This window comes from Cyclopterus lumpus, chromosome 15 (genome assembly GCF_009769545.1).
Source record: "Cyclopterus lumpus isolate fCycLum1 chromosome 15, fCycLum1.pri, whole genome shotgun sequence".
Lineage (NCBI taxonomy): Eukaryota > Metazoa > Chordata > Actinopteri > Perciformes > Cyclopteridae > Cyclopterus > Cyclopterus lumpus.
In genome coordinates, this window is record NC_046980.1 from 15,941,025 (window position 1) to 15,957,221 (window position 16,197).

General features: G+C 40.9%; 2 protein-coding genes across 2 annotated transcripts; both read left to right on the top strand.

The window, feature by feature from the left end:
- Positions 1-389: 389 nt before the first annotated feature.
- Positions 390-6,690, top strand: LOC117743954 (calpain-2 catalytic subunit-like). Its single transcript, XM_034551942.1, has 21 exons — positions 390-712; positions 1,157-1,226; positions 1,466-1,584; positions 2,213-2,346; positions 2,454-2,622; positions 2,720-2,803; positions 2,890-2,975; positions 3,064-3,138; positions 3,297-3,457; positions 3,539-3,708; positions 3,803-3,814; positions 3,955-4,166; positions 4,342-4,378; positions 4,589-4,654; positions 4,747-4,804; positions 4,903-4,967; positions 5,104-5,172; positions 5,270-5,348; positions 6,098-6,214; positions 6,305-6,363; positions 6,437-6,690. The coding sequence occupies exons 1-21, from the start codon at positions 476-478 to the stop codon at positions 6,458-6,460; spliced, it is 2,103 nt and encodes a 700-aa protein (XP_034407833.1). The 5' UTR covers positions 390-475; the 3' UTR covers positions 6,461-6,690.
- Positions 6,691-7,078: 388 nt separating this feature from the next.
- On the top strand, positions 7,079-15,183 carry LOC117743953 (calpain-2 catalytic subunit-like). The gene is made up of 21 exons (XM_034551941.1): positions 7,079-7,372; positions 7,819-7,888; positions 8,747-8,865; positions 8,952-9,085; positions 9,175-9,343; positions 9,429-9,512; positions 9,724-9,809; positions 11,108-11,182; positions 11,373-11,533; positions 12,469-12,638; positions 12,730-12,741; positions 12,889-13,100; positions 13,194-13,230; positions 13,317-13,382; positions 13,472-13,529; positions 13,633-13,697; positions 14,148-14,216; positions 14,315-14,393; positions 14,632-14,748; positions 14,845-14,903; positions 14,993-15,183. The coding sequence occupies exons 1-21, from the start codon at positions 7,136-7,138 to the stop codon at positions 15,014-15,016; spliced, it is 2,103 nt and encodes a 700-aa protein (XP_034407832.1). The 5' UTR covers positions 7,079-7,135; the 3' UTR covers positions 15,017-15,183.
- Positions 15,184-16,197: the final 1,014 nt, after the last annotated feature.

Here is a 16,197-nt window from a genome sequence, read left to right on the forward strand (position 1 = left end):
TAATCCTTTTCAATCACACCTACATTTTTTTTATGACTTTGATGTTATAGAACGCAACCGAATGTCTAATTTTTATCAGACAAATTTAAGTGTTTGTGTCTTTTTTGGTATGTACCCATCAGGAAATCAGAGACAATAAATACGATACAATGCCCACCCCACACACACACACACACACACACACACACAAAATCAAATGAGGCAATGGGAGTGGAGCTGTAAGTTGCCTTTAGGCGTGTCCTTGTTTGTATTTCTACTGTGGCCACAGCCATCTCATTGCATATTTGCGTAGGGTTGCTGCTGTCTGTTTGTGATCACAGCCAACCTCCCCTCACCTGTGGGACCTATAAAGGAGGCTGGGACAAAGACACGTCTGGATTGTGCTCAGCTGATGGAAGGTGATCCCACAAGATAACTGAACTCACAAAGAGGGAAATCACCATCCACGGAGTCGACATACATTTGAGAGGCGAGGATGACATCCACGGCAGATCGACTGGCCCATCAGAAAGAGAGGGAAGAAGGCATTGGCACTAACCAGAAGGCAGTGAAGTTCTCCAAGCAGGATTATGACACCCTGCGCCGGCAGTGTCTGGAGCGTGGACGCCTGTTTGAGGACAACTGCTTTCCAGCTGAGCCCAAATCACTGGGTTTCAAAGAGCTGGGACCATACTCATCCAAAACCAGGGGCGTTGTTTGGAAAAGGCCAACGGTAAGATGCCACTGAGAAGAAACACACACACAGCAATGACAAAGTACCACTATTTACTCTGAAATATTTCACGGTGCTCAATATAACAATGAGCTTGACAGTAATGTGTTAATGACTATTGTAATTATTTATTTTACTGAATTGCAAATATTTAATCTTTTTAAATCAAGAATTGCTGAAGAAGAAGTAGAAGACACTTAAAAATAAAGAAGTTGCAACTAGTTACTTTTCCAGAGCACTTAAAAGCCACAGAGGGTTAACGATGTAAAACTACCACTTCACCATAGTAATAATCTGTGGGAGATAATTTACCTAAATGTGTTGGATCAGAATTATATTTTCTTCTACCATCTCAGCAATGTGATACTGGACAATCCAAGGAAAGGTTTCTCAAAACTGCTCACGCATGTTCAACCTTTTGTGATTGTTTGGTGTTCTTTATAGGAGCTGTGCTCAAACCCAAAGTTCATTGATGATGGGGCAACAAGGACAGACATTTGCCAAGGAGCTCTGGGTAAGTGAGGGTAAAGAGGATGGATGAATGACTGAATGAGCAGCTGGACAGATGGATGAATGCGTTGGTTTTAGAAGGGAACCACAAACATGCCTAGACCGAACCCGGCCTCCACCCATTCTGCCATTAAGCTTGTAGGAGGGATTTATGAACAATATGGTTTGTTACCACATGCTGTTTACAGCATGAATGCCACATATTGCTCAATCTCAGACCATGTCTTGGTTCATAATGTGCAGGGGACTGCTGGCTTCTGGCTGCAATAGCCTCTCTGACTCTTGACCAGCGGATCCTGGCTCGCGTGGTGCCCCATGGACAGAGTTTCACCGAGGGTTATGCCGGGATATTTCACTTCCAGGTCAGACAGAGAACTTTCTCATGTGACCAATAACTCTGACCTTCCAGGTTTTTTGCTTTCTTTTCCCTTTTCTTATTTCTTTCATTGTATTTCGACGATGTCCGACCATAGAATGAAGACTTATCCTCAATGGAAACTTGTACACTAGTATAGGGCAATCCAAAATACTAAAGTACAGATTGTGGAGCGATCTGGTGCTAAATTCAGTCAAAATGTAAAAATGTAATATGTTCTGGTCAATTTCAGTCCGTTCATTCAACAATAAATGAGTCAATGCCACAAACATGCTCTATTTGCTCACCTACAAAGCTGATCAACACTTCACCATATGTAAACGAGAATATCTTGTAACAGTCCTTCCAGCACAACCACCAGTTAAATGTTGAGTAGAGCTGCATACATAAAGATCCAGCAAATGTGAGCTAATACAACAAACAGCATCCCAGTGCTTCATGACAAAAGCTTTGTGTTAATATCTACATTTGCGTTCGATACCAATTGTATAGCCGTTATTGCGAGTAGTGTGACTCGCAGAGAACAACACTATCCAAGGACCACACAGATGCCTTGCATGAATCGTATATGTATTTGAAGTTGAGTTTTCTGATGGGAATATTTTTCTTCTCAGTTCTGGCAGTTTGGTGAGTGGGTGGATGTGGTGGTCGATGACCGTTTACCCACCAGAGATGGAAAGCTTCTGTTTGTTCATTCAGCGGAGGGCTCAGAGTTTTGGAGCGCCCTGCTGGAGAAGGCCTACTCCAAGTACGGATTGTTCCCCTTATATCTGTTGCTTCATCGAAATGTTAATGCAGTAAAATTGTATAAATATATAGTTTGTGAATCAGTTCACATCCCTTTGTGTCTGACAGGGTGCATGGCTGCTATGAGGCCCTGTCAGGAGGAAACACTATTGAGGGTTTTGAGGACTTCACAGGAGGGATTGCAGAAGTATACACATTAGACAAAGCTCCAACAAAGCTCTTCCACATCATGCAGAGGGCCCTGAGCCTGGGTTCACTGATGGGTTGCTCTATAGATGTAAGCCTTATTTTCATACTGATTTGCATGCTGACCTGCAGGCAAACACACCAACAGCACTGACACGATCTGAGTGTTTGTTCTTTGGTGTTTTCAGATCACCAATGCCTATGAGACAGAGGCAGTTACAGCTCTCAAACTTGTCAAGGGACATGCATACTCAGTCACTGGAGCAGAGGAGGTATACAATTGATCTAAACTATTATCAATACGCTGTTTTTACTGCATGCAAATGATGTTTCCCACTGTTGTTGCTCTCTCTCCCAGGTTCGTTTCCGAGGCAGGCCGGTTCAGCTGGTCCGCATAAGGAACCCATGGGGTCAGGTGGAGTGGACTGGGCCTTGGAGTGATGGGTAAATAATTACACTCTAGATCCATTAACCATTAGCTACCATTGTTTACTCCCAGGATTTTCCTAAAAGCATGTTAAATCCCAATTAGATCCAGTGAATGGAAGCACGTCGGTGAAGATCAGAAATCAAAGTTGAATCATGTGGCTGATGATGGAGAATTCTGGTAAATCCATTATCTTTAACCTTTCAATAAACACTTTTGTAAATATTTTTTCAATGCTGTAATATGGATTGATAATCTCCTATAACACCACAGGAACTATTAGCTCAGACTCAGGAGAACACAACGTTCTTTGTTGAGAAAAGTGTTCCTCTACTCAGGATGTCCTATTCAGACTTCATCAAGCAGTTCTCCACGCTGGAGATCTGTAACCTGACCCCAGACACGCTCATGAGTGATGATGTGGGCCACTGGAACAACTACCAGTTTGAAGGGATGTGGAGGGTGGGATCCAGTGCTGGCGGCTGCCGCAACAACCAAGGTATAAGAGAAACCACGTGGATGTTTGAACTACAACTTCTGTTACACTGCATGTAAAGGATTACACTGTTGTGTGTTCCAGCCACGTTCTCGTCCAACCCTCAGTTTGTGGTGCGTCTGGAGGATGTAGATGATGATCCTCTGGATGGGGAGGATGGGTGCACCTTCCTGGTGGGGCTGATGCAAAAGGATGGACGGCGGCAGAAGAGGCTCGACCGCAACCTTGAACCCATTGGCTTTGCCATTTATGAGGTGTCTATGAATAATGTGGTATTCTATACGAAATTAGTGCTCTGTACTTGACAGATTTTCTAAAATACTTCTTCTGTCTGTTTCCTTGTAACAGGTCCCAGACAAGGTCTGTCACATGCCAGCATCGATCCCGTATATGCAAAATAGACTGAGTGTGTCACGAGTGTTGCTTGATTGCAGTGTGCATTTCTGGGTAGCTGCGTGACGTTCCAGTAATGAACACCATCTTCTCCTCTTAATCTCCAGTACAAAGGCTGCAGCAATGTTCACCTCGGTCCGGACGTCCTGCTGCGACAGAGAGCTGTGGCTATGAGCAGCAACTTCATCAACACGCGGGAAGTGTGCGATCGCTTCAAACTTCCTCCAGGAGAATATGCAATAGTTCCCTCGACCTTCCAGCCTCACAAGAAGGGCAGCTTTATTCTCAGGGTGTTTTCAGAGAAACAGGCTGCGACCAGGTATCTGTGCTACAGTAACATACAGACCGATTGACATCTATAGGGTATTATACCGCCATCTAGTGGACAAAGCTCAGATGCCAACTCCTTCATACTCAGTCAAAACTTCCTGTGAATGTTTTTTTTCTTGCACGCCAACAGAGTGTGCTCAAGCTCTGCATTTTTATCTTTTCAGTCCACTGCAGGTGGACGTCAATGCTCAAATGGAAGAGGTAAGAAAACCCACAGAATAACATAAGCTGCTTTCTAGACAGACCTTTTTATTTCCTGCTTTAGAACTGAGATTGAAGGAAATATGTCACAATTATTGTTTAAATGCTTATTGCTTCATGTTTAATATCTGCGAAGAGGCCTAAAATTTGATAAGCCGGCACTTCTATTTGGCATTAGTGACGAACCTTATCTGTGTCTCCCTCTCTCAGGAGGAAGTATCTGAGAGTGATGTGGATCCTCATTTCAAGCAGCTCTTCAAGCAGATTGCTGGCAATGTAGGTGGAGCAACATGGGAACGCAAAGTAAATTAAATCCAAACCTGGATTACAAAGTAAAAAACAAGTTATATTGTGCATTTTTAAAACAGGACATGGAGATATCGGTCTTTGAACTGGTTACAATTTTGAACAACGTTGTCTCTCATCGTGAGTACATTGAACTCTAACATATATTGACGTTTGGCCTCTTTTGCTTTCATTGATTTAAGAGGTGCAACTTGCTATGTTTTGCCACTTTTTTGCAGGGTCTGATATCAAGACAGATGGCTTCAGCCTTGAGACAGGTCGCCTTATTGTCAGTCTGCTGGATGTATCCTATTTAAGAAATACATTGTCCTCCCTTTTGGGATCTGGGTGCATTATATCTATGGAATTGAAATACGTGACGATTAAAATTAAATGACTAATCCAGGATGAGCTTTTTTATAAACTTTAACATTCCTCAGAAAGATGAAAGTGCAATGTTGGGATTGCTGGAGTTCCACTTGCTGTGGAGCAAAATCCAGAAATACCTGGTAAGTTTTGATTAATGCGCTTTGAAATGATCGTTGGCCGTGTTGGAATTAGGGTCTGTATCTGTTCACACGACACATGGTTGCCTGGATCAAATAGGAGATCTTCAAGACTTTTGACACAGACAACTCTGGCACCATGAGCTCCCACGAGATGAGAGGTGCCACCTCTGAAGCAGGTAACAAACATTATCACGAGAGGAATACACTGATACACTAAAAAAAACGTAACAGTAACAATAACAGTGAAACATGGTTGTTAAATGATGACAGCCATGTCGTGTACAAATCAAAAGCCAAATGATTTCTATTTCATTATGACCTCAGCTCTTCTAAAATGCCTTGATGCAAAACTAACATCCTCTGCTAGCATTATTTTATGGCTTGTAATTCAGTAATATTATTTGCTTTCCTGATACAAGTCAAAATGAGCTATTTAGATATATTGCCTGCAGACTTTAGTTATCTTTGAACAGTGTGCCACTAAAGTTGACGTACATGTTTACAAAGTTACGAGACACATATTAGAAACATGACGTGTTTGTTAAAAATAAACAACAGCTTTGTAGATACATTTTTACCTGTGTTGCTTATTTATTTATTTTTATTCTGACCACTGAGCCCTGCAGCAACATACATGAACATATTGTCCCAGCGGGTGTGTGCGTATGTCTGCGTATGTGTGCGTCTGACAGACTTGATAAGCCAGTTAGAGGACTCTCTCCCTGCACATAGATTTCATTCATGTCAACTTTGCTGCAGGAACAAAACAAGTGCGAGGCTGTGTAACTTAACCCGCCCATCATCACCCTGCTCATATCTGACACCTTTTCAAAATTATACATCACCAGGATCAGAAATAGTACTCAATGAAACTGATCTGGTATGAAGAAGATGATAATAAGTGAGGGCTATTTTTCTTTCCCAGGTTTCCAGGTCAACATTGCTGTGTTGCAGTCCATCGTGAATCGCTATGCCGATGCTCACTACGCCATCGACTTTGACAGTTTTGTAGGCTGTCTCATTAAACTGGAAATGCTCTTCAGTAAGTGTCAGCAAGCACAGCAAGTATTTCTCATATTAATCTGGAGGCCTGTTCACAATACCTGTATTTATATTTCTGTCTGTCAACTAGAAATATTTAAGGCTCTGGAGAGAGCTGACAAAGGGAAGATGGAGCTGGATATACAGCAGGTGTGTGAGAGAATGACAAACTGGTTTGTTCCAGATTAGACAACTCCTTGTATAATTATGTTTCCTCTTACAGTGGCTGTGCCTGGCGATCTACTGACTGGAGACACGACAAGGAAAGACCCTTTCTCGATGACTGCAGGAAGATTATTTTTATTTTCACAAATTAATTACTATGTAAAAGACCTTTCATAGTCATATGTTCCTAATGCTCAAAAAGGTCTAAAATGTATACATTTAAATTATATTACATGGAGATAAGTAACATATATGTTATTCCATTTTTTTCATATAGCTCCTCTCTTAGATTTGTTTGTGCAGGGATTTCATTGCCAAAACATTTGTGAAATGATAGAAAATAAAGAACCTATGAAACTATGGCCTCTGGACTATCAGTGTTTAAAAAATCGTGCACAATTAATATAACATAATAATTAAAATGGTTAAAGTAGTCTGACTATATCAGTTGAACTTTATTTTCACTGTGGTGTTGTGTATGTTAAATATCATTGAGATAAAATTCCACTGACCAAAGTTTTTTGGGGAGCAGCTTGAGTTTCACTCATCCATCCATGTGGACCACATGTGGGCCGATCACGGTCCATCAACCAAAGCCAGCTGTAGAGAAGGCGGGATGAAACAGGTGAGGCAGAGCAAGTTTGCTGTCTGGTATGAACAATAAAGGGTGTGGAGACAGTTGAGCTGCACATAACGCAGAGCCTGTTCAACCACACACACACTCGCAGACATAAGGACAGTCTTATCATCTTTCAAAATGTCCGGCATTGCAGCAAAACTTCAGCACAAACGAGACAAATCTCACGGGATAGGATCCAACTCTCGTGCGGTGAAATATCTCAACCAGGATTTTGAAGCGCTGAGGCAAAGCTGTCTGGAGAGAGGTCAACTGTTTCAAGATGACTGCTTTGAGGCTCTGCCCTCATCCTTAGGATATGAAGAACTTGGACCAAATTCCTACAAAGTACGGGGCATCACCTGGAAAAGACCCAGGGTGGGTACAATAAGTAGATGGAAACATCTGCCAAGAGATTAAATTAATAAAATGGAGCACGTTGACAATATCTTATTTTGAAGGACGGTTTGTCGAACTGATATTTTCTTGTCATATCCTCTTTTCCATAAATGAGAAGTCACTCAATAGGCTACATGCTTCACACATATTAGATATCTGTTTGGTAATGTAAACTTGTTCCTGCTTGTCCTCACACACAAATATTGTGGTTTTATCTAACAGTCTGCAATGCTTAAAGTGGACATTGTGTTCCTGCAGTGGATCCAAAGAGCTACATTGTATAAACAGTATAAATCAGTCATTTTCATATCCAGGAAAACATTATCATCCAGATATGGATGGGTATAATATTAGAGGTCAAGATAGAAAGAGGTGATATGAGGAAGCATTCAAATTGAAACCATTTTGTCTTGTTTTTCTCCCAGGAATTGTGTTCCAATCCACAATTCATAGTTGAAAATGCAACCAGGACTGACATTTGTCAAGGAGCACTTGGTGAGACACTCTAACACACACATTCATACATTACTCCAACAATGTCTGCATGTTTTACATTTAAAACAAACCTACACTAATAACTTACTTTCCTATCGAATAACATTCAGATACATTTTGATGGCACAATTAGATATTTACTGTATTTGACAAAGAACACATTGATTTCCATCTTCAACTATTTGAATGAATGATTTTACATGCTTATCTAAGACTGTAGTTAGCAGGTGTGAATACAGTAAATCTCCTACAGTATGTTGCTTACTGCTTATTTAACCACACAACACTGAATCCAGACCTAACTCCAAGTGAATGCCTGTGCACTGACATCAGCTGTCACTCATTCGACTTCTTCAGTCTTCTCTGTCCACACCCAGTCCACACCCAGTCCGGCAATGTGTGTGTGTGAGACCTGACTTGTTTACATCTAAGTGAAGAAACAGAGGTGTGTCTGCAAACATACTGCATACCACGTATGTTTTGGAGAGGTGTCATGATGCGACGGTAAAGGATCTGTATTTACGTAGCACTGTTCTAGCCCTATAGCGACTACTCAATGTGCTTTACAACACAAGTCAGCATTCACACACTGGTGGAAGAAGCTTCCATACCAGGTGCCACCTGCTCACCAAGAGCGATACACATTCAAAGGCACATTTGGGGTTCAGTAACTTGTCCAAGGACACTTCAACATGTAGACTGCGGCCGGGCCAGGGATCGAACTACCTTCGGACTAGTGGACAAACACTCCTGAGCAACCTCCGCCCCGAAATGAAACCAACATTTGACAATTTGAATTGGTTACCTGAGATTTTCACACAGGAGTTCCCTTTACTAACACTATTTACTTGTGTTCAGGTGACTGCTGGCTCCTGGCAGCCATCGCCTCCTTGACTCTCAACAAGCAGGTCTTGTCTCGCGTTGTCCCCCACGACCAAAGCTTTGAGGACGACTACGCTGGCATCTTTCACTTTGAGGTGCCTGACACACACCGCAGTCACTTTCTTTTAGAGCTTGAGTGAGGTTTGATTTGACTGATCGTGTCCTTCTCTGTGAATCTCAGTTCTGGCAGTTTGGTGAGTGGGTGGATGTGGTGGTTGACGACCGCTTGCCCACCAAAGATGGAGAGCTGCTGTTTGTTCACTCAGCGGAGAGTTCAGAGTTTTGGAGCGCGCTGTTAGAGAAGGCTTATGCCAAGTATGTAAGACTGGAGCATCTGGATACCTTTCTCTTTGTCGGTACCTCTTTTTCTTGGCTAGTAATCCACAAACTCCATTTGTCTTTAGAATAAATGGATGCTACGAGGCTCTTTCCGGAGGCAGCACCACTGAGGGATTCGAGGATTTCACAGGAGGCATTGCTGAGAGGCATGAACTGAGCAAAGCAGATCCGCACCTCTTCAACATCATTAAGAAGGCCTTGGACAGAGGCTCCCTTCTGGGATGCTCCATTGATGTTAGCTTGAGTTTATTGTTGCACACCCAGGTTGTTTGCAATATCTGCTTGTTTTTACCTCACAAGCTTTCCCGCTCTATCGCAGATTACCAGTGCGTCCGACTCAGAAGCCGTCACATACCGCAAGTTGGTGAAGGGCCATGCCTACTCGGTGACAGGGGCGGAGCAGGTGAGGAAATGTTTGTGTCGGTATACAGATCATCCGGGTGCAAGTGAAGCTGCAGTGGCTGTATGCTGTAATATATGTTAAAATGTGGCTACCTGAGGAATGGTTTATTTTATAGTTTTACCCCTTTTAATACATTTATATTATTTTTAAGGTGTCCCTTATGTGTGTTTTTTTCTGGTTGAGAGTAATTGACACCTTATTCTGTTGTCAGGTGAAGTACAGAGGAGACACAGAGCAGCTGATCAGGATTAGAAACCCATGGGGTCAGGTGGAGTGGAATGGCGCCTGGAGTGACAAGTGAGTATTGTGGACTTTAAGGGGTGAGGGTTCAAGGAAATGCAATGAAAATGCTCATATTATCTCAAGTAGTTATCATTGGGAGCCTCTCCAGAGTACTAGCCCTTGTTAGCAACATGTGGCTATAGGGGTGCTGACATGGGTACAGATGGCCATGGTCCCCAGAGGATGAAGCGTTATGACTGTGGTGATCCCCGGACTTTAAATCTAGCACCATTCCCAGTTCTAGCAAGTTTTCCCTTAACGGGTGGAATATTTCCACATGGCCTTTGCCCAATGTCAGATGGGTTCAGCTGAATAGGACCCTGAATAGGATAAGCGGTTACAGATAGATATGGATGGACATCTGAACATCTACTGGGTGGATTTTTAATCATTTGCTCGATGATGTATAGGGATGACTTTACTTCCTTTATCGCCACCATGAAGTCGACATTTGGTTTTGAGGGAGTTATAACTAAAAATAGGTGTATTGTACATATCTAATAAGGGAAATGTGTGTAATGATTAAATAACTCAAACTAAACAGAGTGCATGCAAGGGAGGGAGGTGGCTTGACTGAAACCAGTTTGTAAAGTCTTGCAGCCGGACCAGCTGATCTGAAACCCAACACCACCCACAAGGCTTCTAGCAGGAGGAGGCGCTTTACACACTCAAAATTGCTTCCACCACAAACTTAAGTTATAACTATGTACAGCCAAAATTGGCATTTCCCATTAAGCCACCTTATTCTCAGTTGACAGCCATAAACTAAGTACACCTCCAACCAATCCCTGACAAAAGAGCCACAAATATCCCAACCTCTTTCCTTCAGGTTGTCCACCCTCAGAAATCTGTGACCTTGGTATACCAGAGGAATAATCTTGACCACCGACATAAAATGAATCCTAGTCCTAAATCTATCACACGAGTGACACTGTGATCTGATCAATGAACATTTTCTTATTCAATTTTGAAGTGAATTGCTTTCAACCACTTCTCATAAATGGGCTTTTCCAATCACGCCTTTTGTGTTGTTCATAAGAGGACCCAGCCTTATTGAATCCTCTCCACCCTTTGTTTGGAAGAGGGTATTAAGTGTTTGTGTGTAACATAAAGGAAGACATACACACCCAGTGGACTGGCTGGTATATCCTGTGGTAACAAAAGCCGTAACACTCTGGCTTTAAAGCTGGTTCTTGTGCTCATAGTGTAGGTGGAGTGTGTGACATTCAGTCAGGCCTGTAGTTCCTGTATTCCATGTTTTAACCTCATCACACAAAATACTTCCAACTAAGAAAGTAATGGCTTTTTTCTAGGTCTTCTGAGTGGAGATATGTGAGTGACGATGACCGGAGGAGGCTGACCAAACGTTGTGAGGATGGGGAGTTCTGGTAAACCTCACTGAAACCACGATTCTTCCTCTTCTGGGTTCCCTGTGCTGAAATACTCTTTATATTCTATATAGTCTATATGCTTATATTGTTGGTACTTCAGTGAGAGGAAAAGAACAATTTAAGCAAATGATATGATTGTTTCTATTGTTTTAGTTTTCTTATTTTCCTCATACTGTTTTGTCCACAGGATGTCGTTTTCCGACTTCCTCCGTCAATATTCTCGCCTTGAGATCTGCAACCTCACCCCTGATGCACTCACAGGCGATGAGTTCAAGAAATGGGCAGAGTCCGAGTTTGAGGAAACGTGGAGAAGGGGCGTTTCAGCTGGTGGCTGCAGAAACTTTCCAAGTATGACCAGTTTCATGATCTTACTTTGAGCACAATTTTTCAGAAAGACTGCATACAAAAATGTATATTGACCAAAAAGGAGTTGGATGGAGCTTAAGCTTGTTATACCTATTTTGTATTTGTTTATTTGATAAGGGACAGTGCACATTAATATAAACATTTCTGTAAATGTGCCAGAGTTAGTCAAGAGGCGATTTTTCATCTGTAGTCCCAATACATCTGTACATATTTTAAAAGACAACCCTTTTCACTAGATTGACAAAACTAAAACTAAAACAGAAACAACAAAAACAGAAACAACAAAATCCCCAGGCCACTGTATCCTCCAAACTTTACACATATCACTTATATACAATTATAAACAGTTTTGGGCCGAGCACTGAACCTTGTGGAACCTCACAGAAACCTGAAACAAATCAGATTCAAGATTGGTTATTTCTAAATATTGATCATTATCATCAAGGTTTTTTATTAGCCATGAATATGCTATCCCTACCATATCCTCCCAGTTTCTTCATTTAAAAAAACCGCATGATCACTACTATTGTTTCTTTATTTATTTTTTGAACACCAACACAGTATATTATCTTTTGGTTTTCCATTGCAGTAAATATCTCTTCCACCACTTCCATTACTGCCATTGAGGTGGACCTATTTACTCTGAAGCCATACTGATGGTCACCAATTGTTTTTTCTATGAAATTATTTTTCTACTATTTTTTTGGTCATTATTATATTTTCTTTCTAAAAGATGTTGAGAACTGGGATAGCAGAGAAATCAGTCTGTTGTACAATTGGAGAACGAATGTCTCAGGAATGACTTTGTGAACTATCCCTGTTTGGAGGGATTGATTGAAGATACATTAACTACACATTCTATAATAATCTTTTTTACAGACAACATATACATTTTTAAACATTGGTTGCCTTCCTAGATTCCTTCTGGATGAATCCTCAGTTTGTCATAAAGCTGGAAGAGGTGGATGATGACCATGATGATGGTGAGGAGGGCTGCACCTTCATCGTGGGCTTGATGCAGAAGAACAAGCGGAGAATGAGGAAAATGGGTCAGGACACAGAGACCATCGGCTTTGCCATATACGAGGTGAGGAGCTGCCGCTAAGATGCAAGTGACATTACTTGTGATAGTATGTTTGTATCTATTCTGACATATGATTGGTTTTGTCTTTTTCTAGCTGCCCGAGGAGGTATGTTTACAAAGATGAAGACACAGCACTAGTTTTTCATAAACAATGAGTATTCAAAGAAATTGTTTCCATTTCTCTAATTGCGCAACATAAAAAAGGGGTGTGTCAGAGAGAAGGTCGTGTGACTGCATGTGTGTCCTTTCCCAGTACTCTGGCCAAAGGCAAGTGCACCTGAAGAAAAACTTCTTCACGCGCAACTCTTCAGCTGCACGCTCCGAGACCTTCATCAACCTGAGAGAAGTGTGCAACCACTTCTGTCTTCCCCCAGGAGAATACCTCATCATCCCCTCCACCTTTGAGCCCAACAAAAACGGAGACTTTTATCTGCGGGTGTTCTCGGAGAAACAGGCAGCTTTCCAGTATGTTCCTTTCACAAATAAGTACAATTTCATGATGACAAATGACACTGATAATCATTCAAAATGATAACTAGGACTTCTCGCTGCTTTCAGAGAAATTGATGATCCTGTAGAGTGCCATGTTGAGCAGGTAAAATCATATCCTTTGATTTACATGCTAATGAGGATTTTTTTTAACAAAGCATGAGGGAAAAATTATTCCTTTGTCACCTATAGATTGTTATTGATGAAGACGACATCAGTGACAGATTCAAGAGACTGTTTGGGCAGCTTTCTGGACATGTAAGTATATGATACAGATTAGACACATATCTTGTGGTCTCAAATCATTGCTTAGAATTTACAAAGTGCTGTTGTCATGTGATTCTTAGGATGTAGAGATTTCTGCATTCGAGCTGCAGAAAATCCTCAACCGAGTAGTGACGAAGAGTAAGAAATGATTTATTTATCTTCTTTCAGTCAAGTTTATTATGCGCTTGTATGTGCACCGGACCCCGGCAGCAATTTACCCCCGAGTTTCATTCAATTTCAGGAAAAGACATCAAAACCAGTGGGTTTAGCCTGACGACCTGCCGCAACATGATCAATCTGCTGGACGTATCCTTTATGTCAAGAGAAATACACTAAACTATTAACCTCTTAACATCCTGTTTTCCTATCTAACCCTCAGTTAGAAAGTTGAAAAGTATATTTCCTAAAATGTCAAACTATCCCTTTAAGCTTGTAAAAAGATATTTTGTATGCCACCTTCTGATAGTATTTTCTGTCAATTCTATATGACGTGATGTATATAATGTCGAAAATATTCAAACCAAAGTCTCCATTGACTTTGATCAAATGGAGATATTTGAAATGTCTTGTGTGCTATATTTCCCCCTAATTGAGCCTAGCACATTTGGGAACTTCTTTGGATCTCTGAATGTCCAGTAGAATTTAGAATTGCAAGTTTATTTAACGACCCACGCAAAAGGTCATGTCTGATAGAGGTCGACAACCCGCCGCACACGGCTCCTTCCATTACTACTTTCCTTCACACACTCTGCAAAGAAAGACGGAAGTGGAAAGCTGGGCCTGGTAGAATTTAAGATTCTGTGGACAAAGATTGAGAAGTTTCTGGTGTGTTCCTTATTTCTTTACATCGACATTAATGTGTCTTACACTTTAACAGTAGAATGGTGATAGCACACACACTAACTTGCTGGGCTCTCCATTAGGAAGTGTACAAAGAGAGAGACACAGACCAGAGCGGCTGCATGAGCTCATCTGAGATGCGGTTGGCTGTTGAGGATTCTGGTGAGAAGTCTATTTCACAATATATTCATCTGCATTCAGTTTCCCTCGACCCGAAGGAGTCAGAGGGTACACGATACACTCTGAGATGTACATGGAATTATCACAACCGCAAAAGAATATTCAATGTTTTGAAGATGTACAGGAGTGCTGTTTATATAAGTTTGTGTCCATTGGGAAGTGTGTTTTTCATTATGTGATAATAGACGTGTTAGAAGCTCACATGTTTGCATTCCGGCAGGTTTCTCTCTCAACAGCCCTCTGCATCAGATCATTGTGGCCCGCTACAGTGACAAAAACCTCACCATTGACTTTGACAACTTTGTGTGCAGCATGATCCGCTTGGAGACACTCTTCAGTGAGTTTCTTTTGTCATTGTGACCACATTTGATGTGCCTTGCAGCCATGCAGACTTTATTATATGAGTTATGATGTTTTCTTTTATAAACAACAGATGTCTTCAAGACCCTGGACAAGAATGGGTCTGGAAACATAGAAATAGGTTTCATGGAGGTAAGAGCCTAAATGTGATACTGACACAAAAATATAAAGAAACGCTATATGGACCACGCAGTGACTTGTGCTTGTGTTTTCATCCACAGTGGCTGGAATTGGTGATGTTGTAGAAAGGAGCTCTGACTATCAACAATTGAAGAATCCAGAAGAGTCATCATATCTGAATATTAAACAGTGTGTGTGTCGTGTACACCTTAATAAATGGATACTGATTTTGAAGAGAAATAATTTGATTATTAATAGTTTGATTATCTAAAAACATAATAAAACAACAATGTCCCACGAATAACAATCTGTTCATTCAGCGTTTCAATAAATGAGAATGTTAAAGTAGCCTAGTAATAGTTTAGCCTTTTTGGCAATACACTAACCTGTTCTCTTGCAGTGAGATAAACAAGAGCATTATGCATCCACTCTCATGTCTGCATGGTAAATATAAAGCTATCACCAGCTGCTAGTTAGCTTAGCTTAGCTAAAAAGGTACCAACATCCAGCAACTGCAGCTCACTAATTAGCCTAACTGTTAACTGTCACTAATTTTAGACTTTTGGCAGAATCAGAAATACGGGCTGGGTCTCCAGCAGCGTCATGTCGGTGTTGGCTGCCTGAAGTTTGAAGATTATAGAAATAGCCCATCTTCTCGCTGATAGTCTTTTTTACTCATGGAGGTCATGTAGTTGCATCAGTATTAAAATAACCAGTTAAAAGTTCCTTAAAGTAACCTTAATATGTACAAAAACATAAGTGTACAAATAATACATTTGACAAAATCACAATATCCTCCATAAAACCACAACATGTCATTTTTACGCTTTGGCCTTTGTATGGATTAAACAAATGACTTAATTAAGCTTAATTATTGAGCTTTAGAGGTGCTGGTAGGCAGAATTAATTTCCGCAATTAGTCTACCAAACAAACATAGAAAGTGGTATCAATATTATCATCTAATTATTGGCAAGAAAAACAAGAAAATATATTTAAAAAATATTGTACTGCCACTTAAGGATGAAATCCATGATCATGTCACATAACATGTCCTTTAATACATGCAATATGTGGGATATTAATATTCATTAAAAACCATCTTGCAATAATTCAAAAAGGATGCAGTAAAACCATTGTAAGAACTATGCTCTGAAATTGTATTGATTAATTTAGACTGTTCAAATTATATTTTTGATGAAGTTAACTCTTTAAACATACTGACCCTTTTTCTTTGGTGGCAGATGGTGCCACTCCCCACAAAGTGCAACAGATTTAGACATATCATATCTAACACAACGCATACGC

Bases quoted from the DNA above. Each gene is read 5' to 3' on its own strand.
- LOC117743954 (XM_034551942.1), top strand. From the start codon at position 476: ATGACATCCACGGCAGATCGACTGGCCCATCAGAAAGAGAGGGAAGAA. The intron at 3,139-3,296 runs GTAAATCCATTA...TCCTCTACTCAG, and splicing joins GCTGATGATGGAGAATTCTG to GATGTCCTATTCAGACTTCA. The intron at 4,968-5,103 runs GTATCCTATTTA...AACATTCCTCAG, and splicing joins TTATTGTCAGTCTGCTGGAT to AAAGATGAAAGTGCAATGTT.
- LOC117743953 (XM_034551941.1), top strand. From the start codon at position 7,136: ATGTCCGGCATTGCAGCAAAACTTCAGCACAAACGAGACAAATCTCAC. The intron at 8,866-8,951 runs GTGCCTGACACA...TGTGAATCTCAG, and splicing joins CTGGCATCTTTCACTTTGAG to TTCTGGCAGTTTGGTGAGTG. The intron at 9,344-9,428 runs GTTAGCTTGAGT...GCTCTATCGCAG, and splicing joins TTCTGGGATGCTCCATTGAT to ATTACCAGTGCGTCCGACTC.